The 17195-nt window shown below is 39.4% G+C and overlaps 1 protein-coding gene across 10 annotated transcripts in view; it reads right to left on the reverse strand.

Annotated features, from left to right (window-relative positions):
- Window positions 1-4569: 4569 nt before the first annotated feature.
- large2 (LARGE xylosyl- and glucuronyltransferase 2) overlaps window positions 4570-17195 on the reverse strand; it is a 161441-nt gene continuing 148815 nt past the window's right edge. For all 10 annotated transcript variants that reach the window (XM_035419450.1, XM_035419449.1, XM_035419447.1 and 7 more), the window contains 13 exons: window positions 16386-16675; window positions 15698-15780; window positions 15388-15511; window positions 14757-14928; window positions 14277-14381; window positions 14003-14115; window positions 13605-13730; window positions 13108-13263; window positions 12113-12276; window positions 10656-10934; window positions 8224-8370; window positions 6640-6835; window positions 4570-6201 (listed from right to left, as the gene is read on the reverse strand). In XM_035419450.1, coding sequence (XP_035275341.1) covers window positions 6004-6201; window positions 6640-6835; window positions 8224-8370; window positions 10656-10934; window positions 12113-12276; window positions 13108-13263; window positions 13605-13730; window positions 14003-14115; window positions 14277-14381; window positions 14757-14928; window positions 15388-15511; window positions 15698-15780; window positions 16386-16675 — 2153 coding nt within the window. In that variant the 3' untranslated portion in view covers window positions 4570-6003. The remainder of the gene's footprint in view (window positions 6202-6639; window positions 6836-8223; window positions 8371-10655; window positions 10935-12112; window positions 12277-13107; window positions 13264-13604; window positions 13731-14002; window positions 14116-14276; window positions 14382-14756; window positions 14929-15387; window positions 15512-15697; window positions 15781-16385; window positions 16676-17195) is intronic.

Raw genomic sequence — 17195 nt, forward strand, 5'->3', positions numbered from 1 at the left:
GTGTGAAAAAAATAAATAAATAACTAGGACTACAACAAAGCCAGCAAAAAAAATAGAGAGGCAGGGAGGGATGGGAGATGGGGGATGTTTTGGATCTTGAGCAGTTTCTTTGGGCCTCCATACTTTGCTCCTGCTATCACTCTCATACAAATCAATCTCGGTCTCATCTGTCCACAAGACCAATTTCCAGAACTCTGCAGGCTCTTGGCAAAATTAAACTGGGTCTCCCTGTTTTTATAGCTAACTAGTAGTTTGTATCTTGCAGTGTAGCCTCTGTAGTTCTGTCTGTGTCTTCTGTGGACAGTAGTCACTGACACATCCATGCCTGCCTCCTGTTTCGGATCTGTTGGACTGGTGTTTGGGGGTCTTTCTTCATTATGGTGAGAATAGTTTGGTCATCTAGGCCCTTGGTGGTTACTGAGCCCACCAGTACTCTCATAAATAGTCTAAATGTTTTTTTTCTCCTTATTTCTCAGCCTCATAATGGCTTCCTTGACTTTCATTAGCACAACTCGGGTCCCCTTGTTAAACAGCGATAACAGACTCCAAAGGCAATCAAAAGCCTGGACTAGACTAGATACTGAAAACGGTCTTATACCTGTGCTAAGGAAGCAATTGAACACATCTGACTAATCAGAAAAATCTGTGAAGCCATTTTTTCCAAACGTTATTGTGCCTTGATTGGGGGGATGTATAAAAACTGTGATTTCTATATGGTGAAACCAAACTACAAAAAGCTGAGAATTTGCACTTTAACTACATTTAAATAGTTTGATTCCAAATCTAAAATTGTGGCGTACAGAGACAAATCAAGGAAGAAATAAGTATTTGTCCCAAACATTTTGGAGTTCACTATATACAATATATATATATATATATATATATATATAAAGCTTTCAGTATAGCAGCCTGCTGAAACTAACAAAGTAATTAATTTCCCCTTTCAAAGCCTTTTCTAGCTGTCTATTCCAGGTCAGGTCACAGTCCCCTTGACAAACTCAAAAAGTCCAGACATAAGTGATAACTATAATCTGACAAAGCTGAATAGGTTATGGGAAAATTGAAGAGTAATTATCTTTTCTTATTTCCAATCCTGAAATTTGTATTTCAAAAAGAGGATAAATTTTTTAAAAAACTTCTATGTGTTGGTTGTCTAAGGCACAGCCGATGGTGGCGGGGATGTTTTTTAGTGCTAAAACCTCTGTGGCTGATTTAGAGCTGCGGTATTTGGATTGCGTCCCTGCGCATGTTGGCTCCTGCTCATTCAGGCGATGTCCTCAGAACATCAATAAGAGAGGCTGCCCCTGGCTTCACCACAGATCACTCATATTACACTATTAAAATGGATTCTGTGACCCTTCAGGCTCTGCTGATTTAAATGGAGACAGACTAGGGATGAAATTCGCAGATTGTTTCAGATCCAAATGCCTTGCCTTGTTTTATGGACTATTTGCCACCACAGTCCTTGGATTTGGAGAGCAAAGTTGCCATGATATGCACAATCTGATTTTGAAAGGGACTGTTCATTTTATCGTGGCACAGAGATGAGTTTGTGTAGAATTGTGTTCCAGAATACATGCATTTTCTGTGCATATTTATACATACACACATATCCATGCATAAGCATTAATTTTTGTCAACTTCATTTGTCAACAGTCAAAATTCCCCATTCAGTCTCATTTTCTGATGTATTTATAAGCATGGCTATGGATACTGTCAGGCTGTGAATGTTTACATAAATGCATCAAATCATGCAGATATTGTGTGATATATTGATTTAGCCTGCAGTCAGTTAATATAAACTGTTGAACTAAAATCACATGCTGGGTGGTGTCATTTTTCTTCCTTCATTGCTTCCACAGAAGTAAATCTTCACTTGACATTCCAACGTTGTGCCAGTAAGTGACTGAGTGTAATGATTCCCTGTGCTTTGGGGTCGAAACTGAAAATAATCCCTTTATTACTTTCCTGGCTCAGAGGTGAAGGAAGGTTCTTAATAAGCTGAGTGCAAGGGAGACAAGTTGTCCTCTCCTCCTCTAGAGGACAAGAGAACAGAGGCAAGGGCAAAAGGCAAGCGCGCTTGGATTGGTGTCATCAACTTCTCCTGGCTCAGAAATAGTTACATTATTTGCCAAGATCACATACAGGCATGAAACCACTGACATAGAAGATGGCTGCTATCAGTTGCATGCATATCTTGTTTAAACAAGGACATACAGTGTCATTGATGCGAAGCACCATGAGTGCTAATAGCTCCCCCTTGTGGACAGCCTTCAGCCTGCTAAACTTGAGTGAGTGAGTTTGCTAGTTAGTTAGTTAGAAAGAAAGAAGGTCCATGAGGTTCTTTGCATCGAATAAAAAGTATTTGATCCAACCTTATATACTAGGGGGATTTCCATGTAAGGCTGAGGAAGTGCTTTACAGGAATATCATTTAAGTTTGGGTGTGGTGTGGCCACTGTAGCCAATTATTTTCATACCACAATACACTAGCTGCCTGTGCATTGGCAAAATACACTTTTTGCACAGCTGGTGCAGATAGGCTGCTGGTGGTGCCATAGCAAATTACGTATTACCCAGCTGGGCAGCTGGCTATAGTCCAGACTGATAGGTTTAAGAATCTGTACCGGACACTGGAGCACATTGACACAGTAGAACGGTGAATTGGTTAGATGAGCCATACAGTAGCCCCATGTGTTTGCTAAAAGCTTGTCAAGAGCTCTTGATTATTAATGCTATCAACCAGCAGAGCAATGTGGTAGGCATGACATCAAAGGGATGAGTGTCTGCCACAAGCACAGCTGTGGAGTGTCAAAGCTTCCTGACGTCCTGAAGGCATCTGGAGGTTAAAAAAAAAAAAAAAAAGACCGCACAGACAACAGGATCTTAAACAAAACAAAGCCAAATGAGGTTCAGGTCTCAGATGCTCGGCACATGAAGTTATTGAGAAAGATTGCAGCATTTGGTGAATTTGGGACACTAAAAGGGAAGGCTAAAAGGTCAGCAACTGAATTTTTGTCCAATTATAAAAATCAATCATTCTTAATGGACAACGCCCAGTAGGGCACACAGAGGAAAGGGGTGTCATAAAAATGCTGTGACCAATCTGAATCTCCATCCATCATGTTTAAAATGAGCTGGAAAAATGCTGGGATTGTTCGGTATATAAAGTTCTCCATCTAACCCATTGGGTTAGGGAAGCGTTTTTTTTAAACTAAAAAGGAACTTGTAATTGGATTTTACTTTTTAAAAATCTTTACAATATCACATATATTTCCCACCCTGTACAGTGAGGGGATATTATCTTTTTACTGCTCACAGAGTAAACTAAGTGGAAATGTTCAAGACATCAGACTCATTGAAAATGTATTTTCCAATTTTCTTTCATAATGCAACAAAAGCAGCCTGACTAGCAGTTCTCACCTTAAACCACGCAATATGTTGATAATCGGAAATTCTATTTTCTTGTTGCTATGAATGCAATTTATTTTAAATGGCTCATCATTTCTGAGAACAATTCAGTGATTTTTTATTTTTTTAAAGAAGGGCAGCTACCACAAGCCCTTGTGATACAGAGTGGTACAGGACTCTTAGGCGTGAGGAAAACATCTGCTTTGTGTGAGCAATTCACTCCAGCAGACATCCAAGTGGAGAATGGAGGTCTTTAAATCCAAAGAGTAAGCAACATTCCAATAAATATGTATGATGCTTTTAGGTATATTTGGAACGGTTAGCCTTTAGTTGTGCATAAAATTGAGTTCACTGAGCCTCCAGGATGGTGTGTTCGGCTAAAGCACAAAGTGTTTGTTGGATCCATCACATGGTCTGAAATAAAGTGCAGACTGTGGTAGTGCAACATGTGGCAGGGAGTTTGATGGTCTGATGGAGAACTGGTCATAACATTACTCAGGGAGGGAGGGTTTGCAATTAGCATGTGTTTCTTCCAAGAGGGAGCCTGCCTACTGCAGTTGTTAATTAAGTACCCTCCTCCACTGCAATGACAATGACTGTGGTGTGTGTGTGTGTGTGTGTCACACACACACACACACAAACACAAACACACACACACACACTGAAATAAATGCCCTCCCATTTTCATCTTTAAAGGTAATGAAGGGTACTTATGAAACCTAAAATAAAGAATAACCTAGCAATGACTCTTCTATTCATTAATCTAATGGGTAAACCAAGAGGGAGAGGTATTTTAAAAGTTATGGTCAGACAGGCAGAAAGTTTGAAACAGCAATTCCAGTGATTAAAATACTTTCAAGAGGCTTCCCAGCAATATTTTTTAAAACCTGCAAAACACTGCATTAAAGGTACATGTTTCATAAGCAAGATAAAATAAATAATGTCTGCCATTTTTTCTTATTTACTCATTTATTTTTCTAATATATACTATACTGCGGTTTTAATACTTTTCCTCTGACAAAGTGGATAAGAAGGAGGAAGTTCTGTGTCTTTCTGTGTTCTGTGCATAAATGGAATGGCAGTAGCAGGTGCATCATCACCACATTTCCATACTGGATTTTTGTTCCTACAAAAGGAATATAAAGCAAAAACACAGAAATTTTTACAAAATGGGCATATTTATTTAAAGCATTTTTTCCCCAATATATAAAAATATGATTGATTTAAGTTGACAATAATAAATAGAGAGTCTGTCATATCACAGGCTCTGTCAGTAATGTATAGTGGTACAATCATTACCCAGTTTCACAATACAGCAAAGGCACTAGCATTTACCGCACAGGCAGGGTGGGAGGAGAGGGTTTCGGTGGGGAAGAAGACTAAGGAGGTGCTAAAGTGAATGGTATGTCATAATTTTACCGAGGTCATTACGATTAAACAGGGCAGAAGGGTAATGTTTTTCATTCCATTAATCTGACCTCATAAAAGTAAAGTTACTATGGATACTCTCTTTTATTTCCTTCCTGCACCTCTGTTTAATCTCCTCTAGATGGTAGGTGGCTAAGTTGTTCCAAGGCAGTGCTGTGGCCAACACTGAGAATGATAAGGGGCAAGTGGAGATCACACTGATGGCACATACAGAACATCATATTGTAACTTGGCACAGAGTATCTTTTTAGGCCATAATGCATGTATACTGAAGAAGAGAGACAAACAGAATATATTTCATGAAAATCAGGGAGTCTGATTTTTCAGTAAAACAGAGATGAAATTGCCCTTGGTGACTGCACCAGTGGAATGATGGGTCCAAGTTGCTCCACATGCTAATTCAGACCGAAAGGTAGAATGTGCCAAAAAGCATTCATCATTCCTCACAAACACTCACTCTATTAAATATGACCAATAAAATTTAATTCCTCTGAGGGGCAAAAATATAATAAAAATAAAAAATAATGCAATTTGTATGCAACAGCATAATCAAAAATGTTTTTTTCTTTTCATTAATCATTTACATCATAAAAGAAAATGTTTTAAATATTTTAAATATCAAGAAAATCAGCCTACATTTTATCCAGTTCCACTGACTGTTCCACTGAAAAGTCTGCGAATTAGTTTAACGCATTCAACTGTCCTCCAGAATTTTCACACAGGGGTGTGAGAAAGGGCTGTTTACCTGCATATTTCAAGCCAGCGACTGTTGTAGTAGTCATCAAAATGGGTGAATTCACTTTTTTATGATGGAAAAAAGCTCACGATTGTCAAAAAAGAGATCAATCCTCAGTCATTAAAGCAAAATTGCAACAGCAAAAAAATAAAATAAATCCAACAATTTTTGTTGTTAAATAAAATCTAATATGTGGACAGTTTGGTCACAAATCTCAGCAATCTTCCTCACATTACTTGATGTTGGTTTATTCCAGCGAGTGGCTTGTGATATGGGAAACAGCAAAGAGAAAGGGGGAGAATTCAGTGAGTACACATCCAATAGTTCTTCAGGGCAGTAAAGCTCCATCCTCAAACCTGCCATCGAACAGCAGCTCAGAAACACTGTTTTCTCCCCGCGAGATGGCACGGAAACTGGCCACGCCCTGGTTCACATGTTCCTCTCCGCAGTGAGGTATTTGAGGGCCGCGGCGCCGTACTTTCGAGACAGGTCCTGGTGGAACTCCTCTTTCAGCGTGGTCAGACAGTATCTGTAACTGGAGCTGGATCGGAACTTGGAGATGTCGAAGCTGGGTGCGTGGGGCATGTGCACCATAAAGGCATTGGGCAGGACCATCAGGTCATACTCCTGGGAGGAAGGGAAGGCAGAAAAGATAGTTTGTTTTCTCCAAAGTGTTGATTCAAACTCCCGCCAACATTTTTTTTTTACCAGACTCAGACCTGGGCAAAATACATATTTATTTTGGATTCAAACACTTTTCTACACTTTACTGATCGCATCTGGTGTATTGGAACCAATGAAATACTCTCAAAAAGTGCAAACCCCACCTTCTGGTCATATTGGCAGGCTCAATTACACCAGGCACGATCAATAGGGCGCAGAAAAGTATTTGAATCCAAAACAAATATGTATTCGACCCATGTCTGACCAGACTGATATTTTTTGTTACATTTTACAATAACATTTTACAATAACAGACAACACAAACTGAACAGTTCAACCACCTTGCCTGAAAACGAATGAGAAAAACAAGACTGAAGCCTTCAATAAAGCCCTCCTGTTTACCTGTGCATCGAGCTCCATGATGTGGGACACTTTGTTCCAGCCAAAACCCACAAACCTCTGGTCATATTCAGGACAGTCCCTTCTCACCACCACATAGGGCTCAAAGTCAGACTCCCACTCCACCTTGTATGGCGTGGTGGCCGTCCTCCACTTGGCGTAGTTGGTCGGCGCATGTCCTTTGGTCCAGACATGGTACCTGGCAAATCAAATAGAAGACAGTCTGTATGTCAGTTCTGAATGTGTGATGATGTGACTGACTTGAATGACCAGACCTGAGTCAAATACATATTTGTTTTGGATTCAAATACTTTTCTGCACTTTACTGGTCTTCTCTGGTGTATTTGAACTAATTAAATACTCTCAAAAAGTGCAAACCCAACCTTCTGGTCATATTGTCAGGCTCAATTACACCAGGCTAGATCAACAGAGCACAGAAAAGTATTTGAATCCAAAACAAATACGTATTTGACCCAGATCTGCTTATGATCCACATTTCCTTTATTGTAACAGCCTTGCATGGTACATAATTTAATTGGGCATATTTTAATAATGGAGACCCGAGTACTCAAAATAAAAAACAAGTTGCAAAAAACAAGCATTCGTTAGGGATACAACTACAAAAACGCATACTACACAAGTAATTACTTGTTTCCTAGTTCTAAATTTACCCTCTTACGGAGAAAATGGATGCAACTATTTTAAATAGATTTAACAAACACAAAAGAGTGTTATTTTTCATTTGGCAATGAAAGAAATTGCACAAACTATTCATCTGGTAAAAAATATGTGCATTTTTATCTTGGATGAAGTTCCCTTTGTTGGAATGAAAATGCTCAATCCAGCTAAAAAGGTTACACTAGCTCAGCACACCAGTAATATACCGAGTTTTACCAAGTTCTAATGCAAATAAATCAAAAACATGCTGGTTCATAAACATGCTGATTAGTCAATCACTTTATATTACAACTACCATATATTATTCCTGTAGCCTATTTAAGTTCATCATAAACCATAATTTCTTCTTTCAATATTTGAATGCATCATCCCTGCCAATGCCTTGCTACACATTTCTCAAACAAGTGCTCACAAAAATTGTCCAACTGAAAGAAATTACAGTTATCTGTATCAGTAACATGTATTCCTTCCTTAATCCTTTTCCTCCTTAAAATACTATTACAAACATAATGTCCAAAAAGTCAAATATAGTAAAATCATTAAATAAATGATGAATTTCTGTAGAGGTGAATGTTTAAAGGGCAATCAAACAACAAACAAAACAGATTAAGCGTGAGAGACCAGCAAATACGCTGGACTGGGTGTCTCCAGAGAGTGCTAGACACTGCAAATGTGGGATAAAACAAAATACTTAATGCTAAATTTGAATAATGCATATGTATAAAATGATATCACATAGTGTATTTTGAAATTTGTGCTGTAAATTGTGAATGTGCTTTTACAATCTTTCACCTAGCTAAAAATAAAACGATACAATGGATGGATGAATTAAGCAACACTGTACTTTGTTGCATTGTACTTTGCAAGCTACAAATAGGGTGCAAACTAGTGAAAGTAGTGCACACTGACCTGAAGGTGTAGAGGGTCCCCATGTCCAGCATGGAGAGTAGTTCAGCTTTGGATTTGGGGAAGGAGAGGCGATAACGCAGGGTCTCAAAGGCCGGCACCACCAGAGCCTTCCTAGTGTGAGCCATGTCCAGCTGGATCATGGTTTTTCTAAGGAAGAGACCACAATAAGTGCAAATTTCCATTATAAATTTTAACCACCATCATTTGTGCATTCCACAGTATTGGAATAAAATATTGAGATTGGGTTTTGTAAATTTTGCACAGATCCTATGTTAATGATAATATAATTATCTATTATCTGAATGTTAATAAATGAATTGAAGTGATTTGTTCTTGCTCCCTGGAATGCAAATGAATACAGCAGAAGGGTTGACATTTTCATGATGATAATTAAGTCTCTGCAATGTATAGTCTCTGAGGTAAAACAAAGCATTAATACAAACCATAAAAAGATAAGATGTGACTCAGTCTTCATGCCCACTGAATACAATGGGAAACTAATGTGCATAAATCTTGTAAGTGCTCGGTGTATCTCAATAAAAAGCTAAAGGTACAATAAGGCCACGCTGAATATGTGACTTTTAAATGGAATGTATTGTAATCAACTATAACATGAAATGAATTGTTAAATAATTAGGCTAGCAATAGCTTAAGCAACCATGAAAGGTAATACAAAGTGCTTAAAGTAATTCATGACAGTACCAAGGCAGTCAATGATTCAGTCTGATCCAAAAAGTTTTGGCTTAAAAAGAGCCAAGGCCGCTTCCACATGGCCCGCATAATGAATGTGAGAATAGAATGAGCTTCATCGAAATGCTTTGGTGGATGAGAAATGGGAAACACAAAAAAATGTTAAATTCAACCTTGGTAACCTTGGTAACATGTTCATTTTTATTGTGGAGACTCTGACCTAAACTGAGACCTGCAGATTTCTCCATCTTTGAAGATAAATACAATAAAAACCACTGTAGAAGGTCACTGAAATGACCCTGATAAATTTTCAACGGAGCAGGATGAACCTCTCACTAACAGAAATGTAAGAGGGAACATTTTGGAAGCATCAGTAAGGGCTGTTTAGTCCAATTAGTTTCATAACCACAAAAATCATTAAACAGTTGCAGAATATGGGGGACAGTAAAAGCAAAACCTTATCAGCATACAATGAAATATGATGATCAAAACCTTTTATCAAAATTAGGGAAATGGTTTTATGGTTTTACTCTGCTTAATGACCTAAGCCAGCAGCTCCACAGATAATGCAAACATGTGGGGAAGTTGGCGATAAATAAATAAAATGCTGGAGACTGACAGGCACCAGGTAGCACTGTAGAAGTAGGAGTTCAGTACAACATTATGATCATAGAAATGCATTTAGACCCAAACCCATTATTATGCAATGGCACCACCATTCAGGGTGACCAAAAGCATTGGCAGCGTCAAAAAATAAAACATAAGTTTCCTGAATGGTGTTAGCCACATTATATTATTATGGTTGGTTGTTTGTCACTGAAGTTGCGGGTGTCAGAGATTCTGTGATTTTTGCCTTTTATTTGGCAGTTGTGTGATTTCCACCGTTTTTCATGTTTCCGTGATTTTACATCACGTTTCATGGCAACTTAGTGTAGCCTACAGGCCTGTATTTTAACAATATTGCCAAATTCTGGGAGAAATTCAGTTTCTTTAATGTGCTGGGATGAAGATTCCCATCCTTGTCAGTTCTTCCAATCAGATATGTTTGATGGGACCTTGATACCATTAAGAAATTGATGCATGCAGTCTTATCTAGATTCACGTTGGATCTGTATAAATGAGCATAAATGCCTTAAATATGTGATTAATTGCATGTGGCTACATTAATATAGTATCCTCTTTGGTTTTAATACTGCTGATACATGCTTTGGCCTGTCATAAGAGTGCTTTAGTAAGATGGATAATAAACTTGGCTCGAGACAGGGCTAAGCATCGTATGCTCCTTTAAAAGTCCAAAGTGTTTACTGTGCTCTGAGAAACATTCAGCCTGTTGTTGGCCCAATTCCTTTATGACACCTTCATGTTTAGTGAAACGTTTATTCTTAATGAAATGCATTTTAGAGGAGAAGGCAATGCCGTTTCCCCTTAAAAAAACATTTTGTTGCCTCCCATAGGACCTGAGGATGAGAACATTGACAGCTATTCCGTTCAAGAAATTGAATTAACAACTTCCTTAATTGACCTAAAATTCAGAATTATACAGCAGAGAGTCATTAAAACACCTCCTCCTGGAACCAAGGCAATCAAAGGGTGGAGAGATTATTTATAGGACTGGGGAGTGATAGGATGCCCTAATAAGGGCATAATATCCTTCTGTATAACTAAATTAAGAAGGGATGAGCTAACCAACGGCATAGTTGTCCTGAGAAAAGCCAATGTTGACACATTCAAAAGTTGCTCACCTGAGGTAATCGTAGAGGCCGTACATGGGTAGAAAGTCTACATCAGTCAGGAACACGTAAGGTGTCTTAGCGTTGCGGAGGGCTACGTTTCGCAACAGGTTGACGGGGTAGAACTGCCCCTCCTTGTAGACAATGTGGTAGCCCACGTTCTTGCGGTTCTTGAGGACCTCTGAGGCCTGGGCGTACCGCAAGAACTGCTGGGCCTCAGCATCCGACATGTAGAGAGCTAGGCTGATGGGGCCTTCCCAGTGGTTGCAGATTGCCTCCAACATCTGCAGTCTGGAAAAAGAAAGAAGGCATCTATGAACGATCCCTCTGTGGCTAGCAAATATCCATAAGACCCTAGCCAAAGAACCTTTTACATCAGTCAAAACAGTCTGATGTGGAAGCATTGCAAGAACATAGGTAACTTCTGTGGTCCAAGCAGGAAGACTTTTAAATCCAGAATGGCACATTTCTGGTAAGAGAGCTCTCTTTGTTATATCTAGGTCCCATACACAGGAAACCATTGATTGGCATGACTGTAGAGATGATGTTTCCATTTTTGCAAGCTCATGTGCATATTGAGTTCTGCAACACACAAATCCAAGTCAATAAAAATAACCCTTTTAACAAAGAGCACATTCAACTTCCTGTAGACTAAAGGTTGCCAAGGCCAGAATTAGTGCTGACAAGAGGATATTTTGCTCATGGAACGGAATTACACAACAACAACAAAAAGCACTGGACACCAAAGAGCTCTGTGATCACTGCGCCTCAGAACATACATCAGCTGAGAGTTCTTTGAAAGCCAGCCAGTCATAAAATTCGGAAGTCCTGATTATTAAGGCACAAAGCTAATACAGAACTCCACCGGCAGCTGCAAACATTCCTTTGATTATGTGTGCTGTTTACTGGGCTACCTTTTTAAATTATCATTACTGTGTAGATTAAAGACTTTTGTCATCACAAAACTCATTTAGCTTTTTCATTGTAAGCATTACTCAACAAAAAAAAGAGGTCAAATTCTAGCCAACAATTACTGAATTTGATTCTATTCAAATTCTTAAAACAAATCTGTGCTATTTGTTATTGGTGGGGATCCAAACCATGTATTTTGTGTGATTTCCCAAGAGAATTTGATGCAACATCAGTACAATTCTGATTAAAGTTTCTTTTTTGAGCAACCCTCCAACCCCAAGTAAGAAGGACCAGGGGGCTTAACGTGTGGAACCAATCTAATTACTGGCCAGGATCACGGACTGATGAGCCATGCCCTTTTCTTAATGAGACCTGCAGATTTCTGCCTCTGGAAATCCTTAAGCACTAGTCTGAACTCTTTAAATCCATGCAAAAATCAGACCCTTAATTGGCTACAAAAGTAGCTTAATTAATTATCAAAATAAATTCTGGAAGCTAGAGTTTTCTCCATTTTGTGGTGAATATTTGGAGTAACGGGGGAAGCTTTAATGCATGACCTGTCCATTGAGAGCTGAGCAACCAGGGTGACATCGTTGTCATCCTCCGTGGGCGTGTACTCATACTGCAGGAAATAGAGGTGCATCCGGTGTACGGTAATCCGCTCGCGGCGGAAATCATAGCACTGGTCATCCTCATCCAGCTCTTCAAGGGCACCCTGTAGCTGGGGCCAGAGACAGAGACAGACAGAGGGAGGGAAGCAGAGAAAGGGGGATGGTTAGAAATGGCTGGCTCGAATCTTCTGAAGCTGAGATGCATATTGGCCTATTTTGTTAATTTGATCATATGCATTCATTTCTTAGTGAAATTTGCTACTAAGTAGGCATATATTTTGTCTAATTTCTGTAAAATCAGTGAGTGCAGTTTTTTTAATTTCCATTTTAAAGTGTTAAATTGAACTGAAACCTCATACCCTACTAAACCTCAAAAATAATTGCATTTTGAATTTTATTTGTGAATATAAACTTTCCAAATAGTTGTAGTATTCAAATAAATATGCCAAACTAATGCTGGTATTCAAATATTGATTCCAGAAAACAATATTATTTGAAAATATCTAAATATGAATAAGCTTAAATATATTTAAAAAATGCAAATATATTCAGTGGTTCCCAAAGAAGCACTTCAAGCTGGTAATGAATGCAATTACGATATGATGATTGAGGAGGATTCAAAATGGGGACCAGAAGGTTAACAGGGACACATTTAAACCTCCTTTAGAATTGGATTATAATTAAGCAGCTGTATGCTAAATTTAATTTATTGTAGTCATTACAACCGCTTCATAAATACAGTAGAACCTCTAACATACAAATGTTGACATGTTTGAAAGTAAAACATTCTTAAAATATATCTTATTCAATAGTGGTAAACCCCAAATTATAATAGCATTTCCAGGTTTTCATGAATTACTCTCAATGCTTGCCTTGTGCATTGCTGACAATGGGATGCTTGATAATGCATAAATTTGCTACTTTCGGTTTCCGGTGCTCACCCGGACGCTCTCAGAGCTGGGCTGGCTGGGACAGCCAAAGAGCTCTCTGCGAAGCAGGTTGCCATCATACTCCAGGAAGGTCAAGTAGAGGTTCCGGAAAAACTCCACGTGCTTGTTCTTCACCCGAAGCTTCTTAGGGGAATTCCAGTGGATGACCTGACATCACATTGTAAACATGACTTTGTACATTGTACTTTGACTCCGTGTTCCACGTTCATATCAATGTTAAGCTTTCGGGACCAAAACCTAAATTTAGCGACCAGGAGGTAGATTATGTATTCCACAAAGAAGTGGCAGCTCCTAAATATTCTTGACATCTGGTTACCATACCTCTCTATTCTCTCTGGGGTTAGACCAGTGCAGAAATATGCGCAATCAATACACTAGACTATGGTATCTTCAGTCTTGACTTGAAGAGGGTGAATAAATCAGCCGGGTATGAGTCCAATATCCAAATAACTATTGCACAATGTAGTCTGATTGGACCCTGGACCTACCTTGAGATCTGACACCTCCGTGTAGCACTGCTCTGAGCGGGTGTGGTCAGACAGCTGAACATTCCAGAAGCAGGGAAGTTGATGAACCAGGACAGGGTTCTGTTTGATGAATGCATTAAAAATATCCTGCAAACAATTAACAAGTCAACCATTAGACAAAGCACACATTCCATACTATTTATATTTTGCTTACAGAATCTCAATTGTGATTAGGCAGGACTAAAAGGATGGCCATGATCAAAAAAATCCCAAAATGCTCTCAATATTTTGGCATAATGGATGTTAAAGTCCAAATTGGTTAAATGTTCCATACAACATACCATCTGAAAAAGTCAGTTTATTAATGAGCTCCGTGTACAACCTACAGTACCTCACATTGCTACAGTAGGGTAACTGACCTGGTCGGCCAATGAGGTGGAGAGCATACTCATGAGCTCCCTCTCCGCAGTCAACCTCCACATCTGTTCCCAGCCAATCCTACGCAATCTCTCCAGGAGGAGAAGGATAACGCCTGTGACAGAACCAGGAAATTATCCATAAGAAATAAGCAGAACTACACAGTGCAATTGCATCTGCTAGCACACAAATCCCAGCCCACTGCATAGTCAAATTGTCAGCACAAATATCAGTCTGTTCCAGTAATACTGTATTTGGATGGACTAAAGCACAGACCTGTGTTGAATCCTCTTCCTAATGCTGGCCAAGGTTTGTGGTTCTTCCAGAGGTTCCCCAAGTACCAGTCACTCTGGTTCTCCACCAGCCCAATAACCTGCTTTTCTGGAACCAGAAAATTTTCTGAGAATGAGGACCGTGGCACTTAGTCTGTACATCATCTGTCATACAAAGTCATTGCAGCCCAAAAGTCAGAGATACTATTTTAATAAAATGCATAAGCAAAATAATTTATGATAAAGAATAAATGTATACAGATAAATACAGGATAAATCATTTTAAAAGTACAAATCAAAAATAAACAGAATATAAATTAAATATTTTGAACAAAACTAAAGTCTCCAACAGTAAGTCTTCCACATTTGGGAGTTCAGTATGGCAGCAGCCATTGCTGTGATATTGTATAAAGAACAAAAACAGAGCAATGAGTACTTCACACCCTATGGATGGGTGTGCAGCAGTTAGACAATCCAATCGCACCTGTGAACTTCCTGAAAATTGCCCACAGTTCAGCAATATCTGTGGCGAAGGTGATGTCTGTATCCAGGACGATGACCTTGGTGAGGTCGGAGGGGAGTGCTTTGGTCAGAGTCAGCTTCATTAAGCCATATATCCCAGAGTAGTGCTTATTGGGGATCCAGGCTACCTCTGACTGAAATCGAAGAGAGGCCATCATCAGAACTTGGCTGTACACATGCAGAGTTTAACTTTACAAGATTAAACATTTCGGAACAAAGAATGGCCTTTGTAAAGCTTCAAATTTATTCCTGGGCACAAAGCCATGTTGCATTCTCTTCAAACAAACAATAACTAGAGCTTTAATCAGGAATTCCATCTTTGCAGAAAAAACCTCCACTAATGCTATTTCATAACATTTGTTTCATGGCATGCGGCAAATGCCCATAATAAGCATTACAATATATTGAGAAAAAAGTCTCTCTCTTTCATCTCTTAAGCTGGGGGTCACAGCAGGTGAGTGCTTTTCAAAAAGGTTCTACTGCAACTAATTGTAAGGAGTCAACTCTGATAAGGGGAGATAGTGGATCATGAGGACAAATCCTGTTGGTCCACACCTAATTTAACAAGGCGTTAATGAAGAAGGGGTTATTACCTTCAACTCGTCCGCGTCGTAGAAGCTGACCTGCACTGATGGTACCATCCAAGACTGGAAAAGGGAGCTGAGGATCTGATTGGCCACAGCATCTGTGATGAAGTGGAAGTGGAGGGGGTTTCTCCTGGGAGGAAATGGGAGGAACAATTAGTCTGTGACTGCTTATTGCATTATGGACTATTTCTTTGGTAACACTGACTGTTAGGAGTCTTTGAAATGCATGCACCAGAGAAATGTAACTCTGCACTTTGAGGTGTAAGACGTTGGTATTCCTGTCAATGTGTTCATCAGGGCTGGCGTGCATGCTCACCTGTGGAACAGAATGGACTTGACCAGAGTGACCACATCTCGACTGGCATTGTGACCAGCACATACACATGCCACGTGAATGAGCTGGGCAGGGAAAAAGAGAGGAAAATGTCAGGGTCACCATATTGCAATTGTCATCCATTATAGCTAGAATCCCACACAGATTGGGCTATGAGTTGCCATATAAACTCCGTATCCTTCTCAAATCCAGGTGTGAGAACATATTAGAATATACAATATCAATATATAGATTTTAGAAGGTCGTAATTCAATCAGTATTTTCCCTGCCTGACAATTTGACAATTACATTGCCCAATAAATTCAAGTGTTATTTTTTCTTCACAAACACTATATTATAAAAATTACATAAGTATGATTGCCTGCAGTGTGCATTCCAGTTAAAATTCTGGCTCACTGGCACAACATCATAATGACATTTCAGTCTCTGCCATTTTCATTATCCAGGCAGAGGTTAGTCAGTCTGTACTTGGCCGGACTCTTTACAGACACAGCTTGGCAAGATAATTCTAGTAATTCAACTTGGCAACCTGTACTGTAAAGAAAAATATAACACCTGCATTTATTGCACAATGTAATTGTCAAATTGTCAAGCAGGTCAAAGACAAGTGATTGAATCCAGAAACAGAAGATTTACAGGACAGGTGGGCGAATCTGTCAGCAGTGCTCACCTCACATCTCTCCACCACTGGCTGCCGAACGCACTCGGTATGGTTGGACCCCTCCTCTGCTGTGTTTTCTCCGTCCTCAGGCCCGGTATCCGCTGATGCCGCCCACTGCTGGTTGCCGTAGTTCCCCTCCTGGGCTGGCGCCGCCGCTCCTGGCGATTGGCTGAGCTGCTGCCGCAACTGCAGATTTTCCTCCTCCATCTCTCGCACCCGTGACTCCAGCACATACCGATCCAAATAGCGTGGCTCAGATTGATCGACTAGGCAGGGGGAAAGCAGCAGGGATCGCCCATCTGGAGGGGACGCACAACACTATTATATTTTGGCGACTTTTATTTTAAAATTTGGCTTCTAGTTTATGCTTTCTATGAGCAGAATTAAGTACTTGTTTCCCTTATGGTATTAGTCACCAAAGTATCTCTTTAGAGATTTCAGCACATCATGCTTTGACAGTCTATGAAAAGACACAAATGTGTCAATGAGTTTTTATCACATTTTTTTTAAAGGTGCAGGAGAACTGACCTGTGATTGAGAACAAATGGAAAAATATTTCCTCAGAAATTAACTTTTTTTCACATGTAGCATTTTGCTTCCTTGCTTTACTAATGTAGCTGGCATTCTAAAAAGTAGCCATTTGCTATTTTGAAATTTTACATAATTACATTTCTTTGAAGCAAAGTAGCACTTAAAATCTCTCCACTCTTTTTGTGATCTGTAATTTCTTGCTTTGAGAATTACAACATCCTACACTCTATTTTTACTCTCAGTGGACACTGAACAAACTGGAGTCAAGCAAGGACCTCTCTGAAAATG

This window comes from Anguilla anguilla, chromosome 5 (genome assembly GCF_013347855.1).
Source record: "Anguilla anguilla isolate fAngAng1 chromosome 5, fAngAng1.pri, whole genome shotgun sequence".
In the NCBI taxonomy this organism is placed as follows: domain Eukaryota; kingdom Metazoa; phylum Chordata; class Actinopteri; order Anguilliformes; family Anguillidae; genus Anguilla; species Anguilla anguilla.